Below are 14,561 nucleotides of genomic sequence, written 5' to 3'. Positions count from 1 at the left end.
TGTGTTGTGCATTTGTTCAAAACAACTGTGTTGTTTAGTGCTGCAGTGCAGTGTTGTGGCGTGTACCTGGAGGATGGTGAAGTTCTCCAGAACACTGTTCATCATGTACTTCTCTGGCAGGTGTTTGAGCTTGTGGATGAAGTTGATCATGTACTCACACATGGGGGAGCGATGGATCCTAAACACACACTTTCCCCCTTCCACCCTAGGGTACTCCGTCTGAAAGGCACGCAAACTCAGTTCAGCCAAGCGGAAAAGAGTCTTCTCATTTAAATACATCAACTGAGACATTAATACAGTTTCATTATATTCATATTCAAAGTGTCGTTAAAATGGACCGTATTCATATAGTTGACAACTTTAATATATGTAAGTATGGTTTGTATTCATAAATACACTTTGCAAGGATACTTTAAGTATATGTTTTCGCCATTACATTTTTTTCTGCCAAAATGAGACCCCGCCCCCTAGTGACAGCAGAAAAGACAGGCTCACCTCCACCTTCTCCACCACCTGTTTGCCGAAGGAGCAGACCTTGGTGGACACGGTGATGCTGCTGTTCTCAGAGCTGCTGTACTGGCTGCTCACGCCGTAGAACGACCCTGGGCCATCCTGCATGCCACTGCTGTTCAGGTCCGCCTGCACACACACACACACACACACACACACACTTAGAAAGGCAAGGTCCCAGCAGGCCTCAGAATGTTGACAACCACACTGCCAAGACAGAACAGAACGAGACCCAGCAGACTGTCCAGGGGCTCTCTCTGGTGGCGACACCTGGTGGCGACACCAGTGAACTGTCAGGTCACCATAACAACGAGTCCCCACAGCCACAACACACCCAGAACTTGACGAGGAAGAAGGCGTTCTGCGGTCCGTTCTCGTACAGCTCCTTCAGCCCGCCCTTCTTCTCTGGGAACTTGTCGTAGATCTGCCTGATGTCCACAGCCTCCAGGAGGGGGTCGCTGTAGGAGGGGTTCGTCTGTCCGATGTGGACAAACAGGTGTTTGCTGTACTGCACAGAGCAGAGAGGCAGGATGAACAGTCAGGTCTGGAAGTCAGATTTTTATCATATTTCTATACATATTGATCATATTTTTGGATGGTTATTTAGTAGCTGGAGGTGAGCTGGAGGTGAGTTCCTTAAGTATAAACACAAGAAGACTTGTAGCATTTAGCAGCCTTGAACCTGCCCGTCCCCCCCCCGTCCCCCCCCCGTCCCCCCCCCCGTCCCCCGTCCCCCCGAGCTCCTCTCACGTTGTCCGGGTCTCTCTGGATCTCCATGAAGGCGGAGTACTCCAGCATCCGCAGCTTGGAGGACGCGATGGTGCGGTCCTGCCACACGGGCACGGCGGTGGCAGCAGGGGGGAGGGGGGGCGCCAGGGGCTCATAGGCTGGAACACACACACACAGATACACACACACACAGATACACACACACACACAGATACACACACACACAGATACACACACACACAGTGAAGTCAGGCAAGGTTTTAGCAGCTGTAGTTGATGTGACACTAGCTCCACTGGTCTCCATACTCACTGGATATGGCTGGAGCTACAGGTCCTACTAGGTTCGGGTACGGGGTCTGTGCAAAAGGCTTGATGCTGAAAGAGAACAGTTGGGACAGTGAGAAACGAGTCTAACATCACATTATCAACACTCTGGAGGGTTCACTGTAGGGCATAGGAGTTACTTCAACACGACACTATTAAGGTGGCACAAAATGGCCGCCGTGAGGTTTCGTGGTAGCGACAGTGGCTTGGCGTGTGAGGCGCGGGCGTGGCGCGGGCGCGGCGCGGGCGTGTGTGTGACTGCAGCAGCTAGTTGACGGTGCCCCTCTGCTTCTCTCTCACAGGAGCTCTCTCCTGCCCGTGTGAGATCTGCAGCGATGTGAGCTCTGTTTTACAAGCTTGTCTGTTCTCTCTTCTCTCGTGTTAGCTCTGAGCGCATCTCGACACACCTTTAGGTTTTGATGTATATATGAGCCGAGATCACTAGGGGCAACACCGTATATGGCGCTTTCACAATAAAAGTCCCACTGGAAAAGGAGCAGGACAGTAGAGTTTCTTATATATACAGACTTTTTATTATGTTTTCAGACTGGGAGCTTTTATTTGTTGATGGCTGGTGGTGAAGATATTGCAGGCAGGGCCGTAACTACAGTGTTAGGTGTGGAGGTGTGGTCAGTGTGGGGGTGTGGTCAGTGTGGGGGTGTGGTCAGTGTGGGGGTGTGGTCAGTGTGGGGGTGTGGTCGGTGTGGAGGTGAAACAGTCAGTGCTGCCTGGAGCCACAGCAGGTCTGCGGAGGGGAACTCACGCGTAGCTGGCCCGGCCAAGCCCAGGTCCCCGGCCCTGGTTCAGCTCTAGTACCAGCCTGGTGTGCACAAATGTGATCTGTTAAACAAGCCACAGCCCCCAGCCTCACCCACAGTCCCCCCCACCCCACCCTCAGACAGATCTGGACCAGTCACATCTGTCACACAGTCACAACACACTGGGGATGCGCTTGATGTGGTTCGTTGAAAGGGCCCAACAGTGTGTTACTCTCTGGGGTTTGACCCAGGTCAGCTGCCCCTGTCCCTCACACGTAGTCATAATCATTCACTCCTATGCAGACGTCCACAGTGGAGACCCAGAGGGGGGGTCTGGGCCGGACAGCAGGCCCAGAAAATTGCCCTGCGTGAGGGGTACTTACTCCTGAGAGGGTCCTGGTTGTCCCGGGATGGGGGTGGGCCAGAACTGGAGGAGACAGAATCAACACAACCTGCATTTACTCTCCTGCATCATCAACTGCATGCGCACTGTTACTGGGCACATTCACAAACTCAGAAGTGGTATTTTAAATCACGTGGCGGCCAAGGATCTGGGGTCTTACCCTGGCATGTGGAGGGTAGGGGGGCTGTGGCAGTGGGGGCAGCTGGCTCTTGATCAGGCTGGGAGACACAATCTGAGCGGACGACAGTGCTGCCATGTTCTGGAGGGCCTTGTCTTTGGAGGCCTGGTCCTGGGGACAGAGTACACATGAGGCCTGTGTCCACCAGGGGGCGCCAGCACACCCACCAACAAAGAGCGCTGGTCACGAGCTAGCTCAACGCAAGAAACAAACACAGATCAATAATCATTATTTTCTTAATTTAAAATAATCACAACTGCCGTAACATTAATAATAGAACAAAATATTTGTCTTTTGCTTATAATCTTAGTGACATCTATACAGTTGTAATGATATTCAGTGGTAGATTTCAGGATAGCTAGTTAGCAGAGTAGCTTTCCAGCCCCGTAACCAGACAGCCCAGCCCAGGGACGACACACTCAGGAGTCATGGCACATTTCACCAAATCAAATATTGCATTGCTAGGAAAATCCACATTTAATGGATTCATAAAAATGTCATGTTAAATGCATTTTACAATAGGCTGTGTTTAAATTGTGTAAACATATTACACAGCAATGTTTTACGTGTCCAATAAATATGTTGTATGAGTTTGATGTTGATTGAATGTTCCACTGATACATATTTCCAGAGAAAGCAGAGAAAGATGAGATTGGTGATCATAACGATGGAAGCTGAAACGGTTACAGTTACTATGGTGATCGTAACAGTGGAAGCTGAAACGGCTACTGTGGTAATCATCCACTGCTGTTTGTGAAAAGAAGAGAGGTTGTGTGGAGGGTTGAGACAGGCAGCTGGCACCTCCAGCTGGCACCACCAGGGGGAGTTCAGCTTGCAGACTGTCAACCGCCACGGTTGAAAGACTGTGTGCTACTTCTGGAGAATCACAGGACACAACTGATGTACTTTCTCTCCAAAGCACCCAGGTATGGCTGGAATGTCGACTTCTCTCTCCACGCGAAACTGACAGCTTTGTGATGGATATTTATCATACTAATGCTGTGCTGACAGGGTTGAACGCTTTGAGTGAGATTGATACAGTTATCCTTCAGTGGTCCCACACCTAGACTGGTTTTCTAAAACTTCACACACAAACTCTTCCCATTTTGAAGAGATTTTCAGGTTTTACTATTTATAAATAGATAAGATAAATAACAGCCATAACGAACGGAATCCCTAAGCACAGTCACCATGTGCAAGCAAGCTGCAGCATGGAGCGAAGCTGGCCGCAGCAGGAACTATGCACTGTGACGTGGTTTAGAGTCATCTGTTTCCTCAGTCATTGTAAAGCGCAGAGTAGTGGAGGGGTGTATGTGGGGGATGGGGTTGTGGGGGGTTGCCATGCCAGCAGAGGGCAGAAGCGACAAGGCACTGGCAAGCAGAAGGGGGAGGGAAGGGAGGTAGTCGGAGGGGGTAGTTGGAGGGTTGGGGGGGGGGGGGGGGGATAGGGTAGGGGGGGGGGGGGGGGGCAAATCGCAAAAGTCAAATCCACTTACCAAATTCATGGCCTAAATCAAAGGAGAAAGAATCCATTAGTAACTGTGATACACTACAGTACAGTTAGGCTAGGGTTGTCACAGCAAATCAGGCTTTTCACTACAAGCCAGAGAGGGCTTTGTCAAAGGCTCATAAACTTCCATTCTTCGTAAATCGCACTGCCTAAGAAAGATCAATCGAGGATGTTGAATAAATGATATAGTTAAGGATGCTACAGAGATTCCATGTCCAAATGACTGAACGTCACAGAAGATCTGTTTGATTATATGCATACTTATATACAGTATGTATTATGTATATACAGTATATATTATGTACATACTGTATATATTATATACATACTGTATATACAGTATGTATTATGTATATACAGTATATGTTATGTATATACAGTATATATTATATACATACTGTATATACAGTATGTATTATGTATATACAGTATATATTATGTATATACAGTATATATTATATACATACTGTATATACAGTATGTATTATGTATATACAGTATATATTATGTATATACAGTATGTATTATATACATACAGTATATACAGTATGTGTCTGTATTTTTATTTGTTTATTTAGATCAACAATAGAGGGTAAACATCAACAATAGAGGGTAAACATCAACAATAGAGGGTAAACATCAACAACAGCACAGGTCATGAGGACAGAAATTCAATGTTGAATGTTGAATGGGGACAACATCCAAGTACTGTTTTATCTGCCTCATTAGAACATACTCATGTGTATAGTAATGGACATAAAGGATCCATTCTCACATTTTGCTGATGGAAAGCATAACTACGAGATTTTGAGTTTTCCTCAACATGGTCGAATAACACACAAAGTGATATCAAAGAAAGTAGAACTCGAATGAGGTTGAACATGTTGGTCTCTGTCCCAGGTCTGGACAGAAGGTGATATGAGAGAGGGTAGGAGAAACCTGTAGAAGCTGGCCCGTCAGAACGGAGAGAAGATGGAGGACAGAGAAAGGGTGAGGAAGGTCTGTAGGCCGAGGAAAGCGTGGCTGACACCAGGACAGACATGAAGCAGGAGGCCAGGCGTCATGCAGCGCTGACACACCCGTCACCTCGCTCCTCACAGCCAGAGTCCGCCAAGCTCTAGCGCCCAACGGGCCTCTTGGATCAGCCCAGGAAGACGGCAAGGGGTGGTGCACTGCAACACCTGTGTTGCAATATGTGTGTGTGTGTGTCTGTGTGTGTGTGTGTGGGTGTATGTGTGTGTCAGTGTTTGTGTCTGTGTGTGTGTATGGGTGTGGGTGTGTGTGTGTCAGTGTGTTGGTTCAGACCTGTACTCTTTATATTGAGCTGTACTCTTTATATTGAGCTGTACTCTTTATATTGAGCTTGCATGTTTGCTAGAGGAGGACTATAGCCTCTCCTTATGACCCTGCAGTATGAGTATGAGGGATGGATGGATTTGTTTTGGCGTAGCCAAGGAAAAACTGCAGAGCCACAAGCCACAAGCCACCCCCAGATGCAGATTCAGCCTTCCTGAACTTTCCTTTCCTCCTCCACTCCTCCTCCTCCTCCACTCCTCCTTCCCTCCTCCTCCACTGTCTTCCTCTTCCTTCTCCACTCCTCCTCCTCCACTCCTCCTTCCCCCCTCCTCCTCCTTTCCTCCTCCTCCTCCTCCACTCCTCCTTCTCTCCTCCTCCTTTCCTCCTCCTCCTCCACTCCTCCTTCTCTCCTCCTCCTTTCCTCCTCCTCCTCCACTCCTCCTTCTCTTCTCCTCCTTTCCTCATCCTCCTCCTCCTCTCCTCCTCCTCCTCCTCCACTCCTCCTTTCCTCTCCCTCCTCCTCCTCTCCTCCTCCTGCTCCTCCACTCTTCCTTCTCTCATTCTCCCCTACTCTAAGCGCCTACCCACACTACACAACGTGCACTTTGATTGATCAGCGCAGAAGCCAAGCCTGTTCCCAGCCCCGCCCAGCCCAGCAGAGAAGCGCATACCTTCAGCTTTGACTGGATCTCGCGGGATTTTCTCCGGGCGAGAACCTGTAAGTGGCTAGAAACCTGCAGAGGAGAAGAGCCGAGAGGGGAAGAGAAGAAGAAAAGAAGATGGAGAGAGAGAGAGAAAGAGAGAGGGAAGAATAGCCGTAACCAAGGAGAAAGACATGCCCCATCAGTGTTGGGCGAACAGCCCGCGGCAGCACCTACCTTGATACCTGCTTGGTATTCTCGGACTTTCTTCCGTGCTAACACCTGTATGTGACTAGACACCTGGGGGGGTGCGAGACATAATACATGTTTATACAGCATGCACACACACACACACCTACAACACATACACCTGTTCACACACACCTGTTCTCTCTCTCGTCCCCTCATTCCAGATCATGTCAGTCAGACTGAGCACAGATTACTGATACAGATACTCTCACAGACCAATCCCAGTAGCACAGCCTTTCTCCCCCCTGGTCCTCAGGGGCCTTAAAACATACAGGCCAGCTTCCTGAGGGCCGGGGGGGAGGACCACTGCTCTGGCATCTTTCTACATCAACCCAACAATAACAGGTACACAGTTTACACATTTACTGTGAACTGAGCCAAAACCTGATTTAGTTTCTATGACAGTAAGTATATATGTAAGAGTATATGTATAGTTTTTCATATCTGGGTTACTTCCAAGCCTGGTATGAATCTGTACCTGTTTCCTGGTGCGTGTCTTGCCAGTCCTCAGCTTGATGTACCGAGCTATCAGCTCATTCCGACCTGCAGGGGAAGGAGCCACGGTCAGTCTGAAACACCAGCAACAGGAAGACTCTCACAATGTGTGTTTGTGCAGGAAGTACATCAAGACTGGAGAAGGTCAAAAGATGGGAAACAGTGGACTGATTTTGTCTCACTGAAACGTGTCTGGTCGTGAACAACACAGGTTTGCTGTTGGAGAGGTGCTAACCAAACTGTAGCCACTAGATGGGGCTACAGATTCACACTGTACCACAGGACCTCCTGCCACACAACATGACCCCTACCCTACGTAGAGGTTTATAGTCTCTCTCTCTCTCTCTCTCTCTCTCTCTCTCTCTCTCTCTCTCTCTCTCTCTCTCTCTCTGTCGCTCTCTCTCTCTCTCTCTCTCTCTCTCTCTCTCTCTCTCTCTCTCTCTCTCTCTCTCTCTCTCTCTCTCTCTCTCTCTCTCTCTCTCTCTGTATCTCTCTCTGTCTCTCTCTCTTGTGATAGACAGGCACGTCATGTAACTTGCACCTGAGCTGAACCAACCACATGACAGGACACCATTTTGTCAAATTGGTCTATGATGTCACCTAATTACACACAACCTCCCCCCCCCCCCCCCCCCCCCCAAAAGAAAGAGCATGTTCTTCATCATCTAACATCTACACTCAACATTCTGCACAAACAGGTTGGGCAGAGAAGGAAGTTCTATTTCGGGACTTCAAGCCTTCATTCCCAACGAACGACAGGACCACGTCGTTTCTGCTCGCTGCTCGGCTCTCTCTCAGCAGAACCATCAGCAGTGTCACAGCAGAGCTCCACGGAGAGGGCCGCTTGGTCAGCAGAGAGGACCTGCTGTTGTTGCTACTGTTAAGACTTGCTTTGACAGAGGGTTGACGATCCTGAGTCTGGATTGTTTTAGTGTAGGAGGGTCTGAACAACAGTAACTGGAAGTCGACTGAAACGAAACACGTTGAAGGAGAGAGAAGGAGAAGAAGAGAGAGAGACATCCAATGTCTTTACTTAGAAATGCTCACATTGAAAGAGAAGAGAGAGGAAGGAAAAGAGAGAAGAAGAAGAGAGAGATGGAAGGAAGAGAGACAAGAGGAGAGAGTACAAAGGGAGAAGAGAGGGAGAGAGAGAAAAATGAAAGGAGAGAAGAGAGGGACATGGACAGCTGCATCATCATGACCTGAACCCCTCAACACTAACAGACAGCAGTAAGGACCCTGCCATGCAGCCCAGACACCTCTGATCTAAACACACACTCACTCACACACTCACACACTCACACACTCACTCACTCACTCACACACTCCAGTACACAAAACAAGCACACACACAATCTGACATACACACACACAGAACCTGCTTCACATGGTCTATAATATCCGATGTGTGGTGTGGACTAGCAGGCACCCTCCAGACCCAGTGGGAGAGGAAGCCCTCAAGCCCGGCCTTTTCATCCAGGCCTGCATGGCCCTAGGCCTCCTTTAGGCCCTGGGTGGCCCTTGGCCTCCTTTAGACCCTGAGTGGCCCTAGGCCTCCTTTAGACCCTGAGTGGCCCTAGGCCTCCTTTAGACCCTGCATGGCCCTAGGCCTCCTTTAGACCCTGCATGGCCCTAGGCCTCCTTTAGGCCCTGAGTGGCCCTAGGCCTCCTTTAGACCCTGCATGGCCCTAGGCCTCCTTTAGACCCTGAGTGGCCCTAGGCCTCCTTTAGACCCTGCATGGCCCTAGGCCTCCTTTAGACCCTGCATGGCCCTAGGCCTCCTTTAGGCCCTGAGTGGCCCTAGGCCTCCTTTAGACCCTGCGTGGCCCTAGGCCTCCTTTAGACCCTGCATGGCCCTAGGCCTCCTTTAGGCCCTGGGTGGCCCTAGGCCTCCTTTAGACCCTGCATGGCCCTAGGCCTCCTTTAGACCCTGCATGGCCCTAGGCCTCCTTTAGGCCCTGGGTGGCCCTAGGCCTCCTTTAGACCCTGAGTGGCCCTAGGCCTCCTTTAGACCCTGCATGGCCCTAGGCCTCCTTTAGACCCTGGGTGGCCCTAGGCCTCCTTTAGACCCTGCATGGCCCTAGGCCTCCTTTAGGCCCTGAGTGGCCCTAGGCCTCCTTTAGACCCTGCATGGCCCTAGGCCTCCTTTAGACCCTGCATGGCCCTAGGCCTCCTTTAGACCCTGCATGGCCCTAGGCCTCCTTTAGACCCTGCGTGGCCCTAGGCCTCCTTTAGGCCCTGGGTGGCCCTAGGCCTCCTTTAGACCCTGCATGGCCCTAGGCCTCCTTTAGGCCCTGGGTGGCCCTAGGCCTCCTTTAGACCCTGAGTGGCCCTAGGCCTCCTTTAGACCCTGCATGGCCCTAGGCCTCCTTTAGACCCTGGGTGGCCCTAGGCCTCCTTTAGACCCTGCATGGCCCTAGGCCTCCTTTAGGCCCTGAGTGGCCCTAGGCCTCCTTTAGACCCTGCATGGCCCTGCCTCCTTTAGACCCTGCATGGCCCTAGGCCTCCTTTAGACCCTGCATGGCCCTAGGCCTCCTTTAGACCCTGCGTGGCCCTAGGCCTCCTTTAGGCCCTGGGTGGCCCTAGGCCTCCTTTAGACCCTGCATGGCCCTAGGCCTCCTTTAGACCCTGCATGGCCCTAGGCCTCCTTTAGACCCTGCGTGGCCCTAGGCCTCCTTTAGGCCCTGGGTGGCCCTAGGCCTCCTTTAGGCCCTGGGTGGCCCTAGGCCTCCTTTAGACCCTGCATGGCCCTAGGCCTCCTTTAGACCCTGCATGGCCCTAGGCCTCCTTTAGACCCTGCATGGCCCTAGGCCTCCTTTAGACCCTGCATGGCCCTAGGCCTCCTTTAGACCCTGCATGGCCCTAGGCCTCCTTTAGACCCTGCATGGCCCTAGGCCTCCTTTAGACCCTGAGTGGCCCTTGGCCTCCTTTAGGCCCTGGGTGCTTGGTGCTATTACCATAAAAGTCCAGCAGGCCCTGTCCCCCTGGGAACCTCTCAGAGCTGCCTGCAGGAGAAGCAGAGCTGCCCCCCCCCACCCCTAGCCCCTCCCTCCACTCTCCCCCCCTCTACTAGCCTCTCCCCCCCACCCCCCCCCCCTCCCTCCCTCCCTCCATCCCTCCCCCCTTCCCTCTCCCCCTTGCCCCTCCCCCCCCTCTCTGTAGATGGACACGCCTGCTCCGGCGCCTCCGCATTCCACACATTCCTCACAGCCTGTCACATCTGTGCTAGCCAGTCTGATTGGCTGGCTGGGTCTGCCTGCCTGCCTGCCTGCTTGCCTGAGTACAGCTTGTGTCTGCATACACTCTTGTGCACATGGCTGGGTGTATAAGACAAGCTGGGGTGAGGGCTGGTGTCGACCAGGGGAGAGAGGGGGAGGTCGGAGAGAGAGGGGGGCAAGGAGGACAAGAGAGGGGGGGGGGGAGAGAGGCGGGGGGAGAGAGAGGGGGGTAGGGAAAGGGGCAGGTGGCAGAGAGAGGGGCAGCTGAGCCTGTAACTCATGGAGGAGACACAAAGCCATAACTGTCTCTGCCAACAACTCCCACCTGGCAGCAAGACTACCCCTTCAACCCCCCCCCCCCCCCCATCCCCTAACCCAGTCAACGGACAGCAGCACCTGCCAGTGACCGTCTGTGAGGTGGCACAGAAAGAAAAATTACAGGCTCCAACCTGCTAGCTCCTGCTAGCTCCTGCTAGCTTCTGCTAGCTCCTGCTAGCCCCTTCTAGCTCCTGCTAGCTCCTGCTAGCCCCTGCTAAGCTCCTTCCTCCTTACAAGGAAGCTTAGTACCTCAAGGTAACTGAAGCTTGCCCAGAGAAAGATTAAGACAGACAGAAAATATAAACGGACAGTCAGCCAGTTAGCCAACCAGCCAGCTAACCAGCCAGCTAGTTAGCCAACCAGCCAGCCAGTTAGCCAACCAGCCAGCCAGTTAGCCAACCAGCCAGCCAGTCCTATGAGGGACAAGTTAGTACACACCACCGAGAAACAAGACAGGTGCATTTACCCAAACACACATGCACACGCATGCACACACACAAACACACACAACGTTTTCTGTAGCTCTTGCTTATCTTACTTGTAATCTCCCTCCCTCCCTCCCTCCCTGATTGCTCAACACCCCCTCAGAGAGAGCAGAAACCCTCAGGCACAGCTCTGCCCCCCCCTGCCCTCCCCTCTGCCCCCCCCCCCCCCCCGCTACCCCCCCCCCCCTCAGGACACACCTCTCCTTGTCTCACATATGGAATTTTCCACTTTCACATTGTGATAAAGAGCAAACAGCTAATCTCTCTTTCTTACTTTCTCTCTTTCTTTCCCTGCATCCCTCCTTTTGGCTCCCTACCCCCCTCTCCCTACCGCTCTCCCTCCCTCTCTCCCTCCCTCTCTCCCTCCCTACATAACATTGAGGTAATCCTAAATTGCTCACATTCAGCTCAGCCATGACAGAAAGCATTCCTGCCATGTCAGCACGGAGCTGACTGAGACTCACTAGCATGCTCTCCTGTCTGTGTGTCTGCCTGTCTGTGTGTCTGTGTGTCTGTCTGTCTGCCTGTCTGTCTGCCTGTCTGTCTGTCTGTCTGTCTGTCTGTCTGTCTGTCTGTGTGTCTGCCTGCCTGCCTGCCTGCCTGCCTGCCTGCCTGCCTGCCTGCCTGTCTGTGTGTCTGTCTGTGTGTCTGCCTGTCTGTCTGTGTGTCTGCCTGTCTGTGTGTCTGCCTGTCTGTCTGTCTGTGTGTCTGCGTGTCTGTCTGCCTACCTGCCTGTCTGTGTGTCTGCCTGTCTGTCTGTGTGTCTGTCTGTGTGTATATGCATGTGTGTGTGTGTGCTCAGGGTCTTTATTACCCTGTCATTCTCCTCTCCCTGCAAGAGACCAGGCCATCACTCATTCCTCACACAAAGGTCACTAAAGACACGTGTTCCCCTCCAGCACCCCACTCCGCTCCTCCTACCCAGAATGCACTGCAGCGGCAGGGACAGCTGCGGGGCTTGGGGGGGGGGGAGGGGGGAGGGCAGCACAGGTGAGGAACATGGTGGTAGGGCCCCAGCAGGCAGCATTTTAAACACTCATCTCTTTTACACAACCATCCTGCCTGCCTGCCTGTCTGTCTGCCTGTCAAGGTACCCAAATAAATTCAGCCTCCAAGTTCCAACCATTCCATGAGTGGTTATTTGAAGAACTTTAGTCTTACTGTTTAATAGAAGGTATCAAACCAAGGTCTCCTCACACCAACACATCCAATAACGTTTGCGGACATGTCAACAACGGTTTCCCGAGGGAAACATTCCTGGTGGAAAACCGTGTAGGATTCCCAGCGAGGCAGGGATGCCTGTGTCTAGTTCTGCTCTGGGACGCTGGACCGGTGAAGCAGGGATGCTTGTGTCCAGTTCTGCTCTGGGACGCTGGGCCGGTGAAGCAGGGATGCTTGTGTCCAGTTCTGCTCTGGGACGCTGGACCGGTGAAGCAGGCGATATTACACGCCGAGAGCAATCGTTAAAATTCCCCCGGCCTGGCGTCACGGCAGTGTTTAGCTGGCTGAAGTCATCGGCTTGTGAGCAGGACGCAGGACAAGACTGTGTGTGTGTGTGGGGGGGGGGGGTGACCTGTGTGTCTGTGTGGGGGGGGGGGGTGACCTGCGAGTCTGTTGACATTCTCCCTCTGAGAAACGCATTAATGTTGAGCCTCAACACCAGTCTGCTAAAGAGCCAGATGAGCTTTTCTAACTGTCACTTTGCTCTCAGCAGCAGGCCTCACCAGGAAGGTCAACATGCTGAAGTCCAACTAGGAGGACGTTGTCAAAGCAAACGTCTCGTCCTCCGTATAGCTCGCTACTTCAGAGAGACTGCCATTTATGGGAAGCCAAGTGCATATGTCACCAGGGAACTATTCTGTGATTTGCATGAGCTCTGCATTCAAACTCTCTGGATCAGACTGTTGTAGCCGGTGTGACGTAACTGCATCCGAAGACTCAACACAGCCCCCCCCCCCCCCCCCCCCCCGGGAGCTCCCTAGCCTGGCCTTGTTTAGACACAGCCTGTCCTTTCACCTCCCTGGGATTAGTTGTCTACGTTCTAAAACAGTACTTCTCTCTCGAATCTAGGGCAGGTATTCCTTTGGGGTTCTAGAACAGTCTTAATCTCTCACTTTGGGTTCTAGATATTCGTGTTCTAGAAGAGTAATTCAGTACCAGGAACACAGCGGCAGCAACAACTGCAAGGGCAGCAGCAACGTGTTTCTGAGTCATCCGAGGTATGTGCGTGACGACTAACATTCAAATCTGTCTTCCAACCCCGAAGAATGAGATTCCCCTCTGACTCATGATAGACTAAATTCCTTACCCACAGCAGGAACAAGGAGAGAACTATGCAAACAGGTATGAAAACAAAACAGCAATATCCCTGAACATGAACTGACTAACTCCTTCACAAGAACAAGGCCTTGAACAACCCATCACATAACCCTGTAACCTTTAAGGGACATTGTCACATTTAGACACAGCAGCATCATGCTAGTGAAGGCACAACGGCTTTGTGGAACAAACGGGAGGTTTTACGAGGACAACACACAGAAAAAGAGTCCCTGAAGACAGCCTCTTCAGCTGCCCTCCACTTCCTGTCCCTGAAGAGAGCCTCTTCAGCTGCCCTCCACTTCCTGTCCCTGAAGAGAGCCTCTTCAGCTGCCCTCCACTTCCTGTCCCTGAAGGGAGCCTCTTCAGCTGCCCTCCACTTCCTGTCCCTGAAGGGAGCCTCTTCAGCTGCCCTCCACTTCCTGTCCCTGAAGAGAGCCTCTTCAGCTGCCCTCCACTTCCTGTCCATGTCCATCTGTGTAACGTTCACATTTCAATCAGCTTAATATCTTCCAAACTCGCTAGCCTGATTCACAACAGCCGGCCAGTCCCACCATGTTCTCTTAGCAAACACAGCGAGATGAAAATAACTGGAGCGAGCCTCAGCCAGCTCTTAACACCTGGTTCTTCATGACTCAGATGCTCATCTGGATCCAGAGGACGAGGAGAGAAACTCCATCTGTGGTTTAACCAGCGCTCTGGACAGGAAGTGCAGAAGCACATTTTCCAACCTGCGCAAAATGTAAAATGGCCGACAGATCTGAGAGTCACGTTTACAGCATTTGATTGCGTGTTGGGGATAATCAAATGTTCCATGTGTGAGTTTTTTATGTGAAGCTTAATTCTCAGCAGCCTAAGGCCCTGATAAGGCAGCTTGCTACAGAGGGGGTGAGGGCAGCCTGCTACAGAGGGGGTGAGGGCAGCCTGCTACAGAGGGGGTGAGGGCAGCCTGCTACAGAGGGGGTGAGGGCAGCCTGCTACAGAGGGGGTGAGGGCAGCCTGCTACAGAGGGGGTGAGGGCAGCCTGCTACAGAGGGGGTGAGGGCAGCCTGCTACAGAGGGGGTGAGGGCAGCCTGCTACAGACTCAAAACTGATATACTGTCTAACTGTCTAACCCTCAGCTTAACTGC

At 52.0% G+C, this 14,561-nt stretch overlaps 1 protein-coding gene across 5 annotated transcripts in view; it reads right to left on the bottom strand.

Annotated features, from left to right (window-relative positions):
* LOC124471723 (transcriptional enhancer factor TEF-5-like) overlaps nucleotides 1-14,561 on the bottom strand; it is a 31,417-nt gene that overhangs the window by 2,459 nt on the left and 14,397 nt on the right. The window contains exons 4-14 of one of the 5 annotated variants that reach the window (XM_047026314.1): nucleotides 7,077-7,141; nucleotides 6,380-6,442; nucleotides 4,399-4,410; nucleotides 2,885-3,013; nucleotides 2,705-2,748; nucleotides 2,327-2,383; nucleotides 1,550-1,614; nucleotides 1,261-1,397; nucleotides 845-1,018; nucleotides 496-639; nucleotides 67-219 (exon numbers count right to left, since the gene is read on the bottom strand). In XM_047026314.1, the coding sequence (XP_046882270.1) occupies nucleotides 67-219; nucleotides 496-639; nucleotides 845-1,018; nucleotides 1,261-1,397; nucleotides 1,550-1,614; nucleotides 2,327-2,383; nucleotides 2,705-2,748; nucleotides 2,885-3,013; nucleotides 4,399-4,410; nucleotides 6,380-6,442; nucleotides 7,077-7,141 (1,043 nt within the window). Of the gene's footprint in view, nucleotides 1-66; nucleotides 220-495; nucleotides 640-844; nucleotides 1,019-1,260; nucleotides 1,398-1,549; nucleotides 1,615-2,326; nucleotides 2,384-2,704; nucleotides 2,749-2,884; nucleotides 3,014-4,398; nucleotides 4,411-6,379; nucleotides 6,443-6,586; nucleotides 6,650-7,076; nucleotides 7,142-14,561 lie in introns of all 5 variants that reach the window. The other 4 variants (XM_047026313.1, XM_047026315.1, XM_047026316.1 and 1 more) reach the window with 4 other exon arrangements.

The sequence above is a fragment of the Hypomesus transpacificus genome, chromosome 9 (assembly GCF_021917145.1).
Source record: "Hypomesus transpacificus isolate Combined female chromosome 9, fHypTra1, whole genome shotgun sequence".
Lineage (NCBI taxonomy): Eukaryota > Metazoa > Chordata > Actinopteri > Osmeriformes > Osmeridae > Hypomesus > Hypomesus transpacificus.
This window is presented reverse-complemented; position numbering and strand designations above follow the sequence as displayed.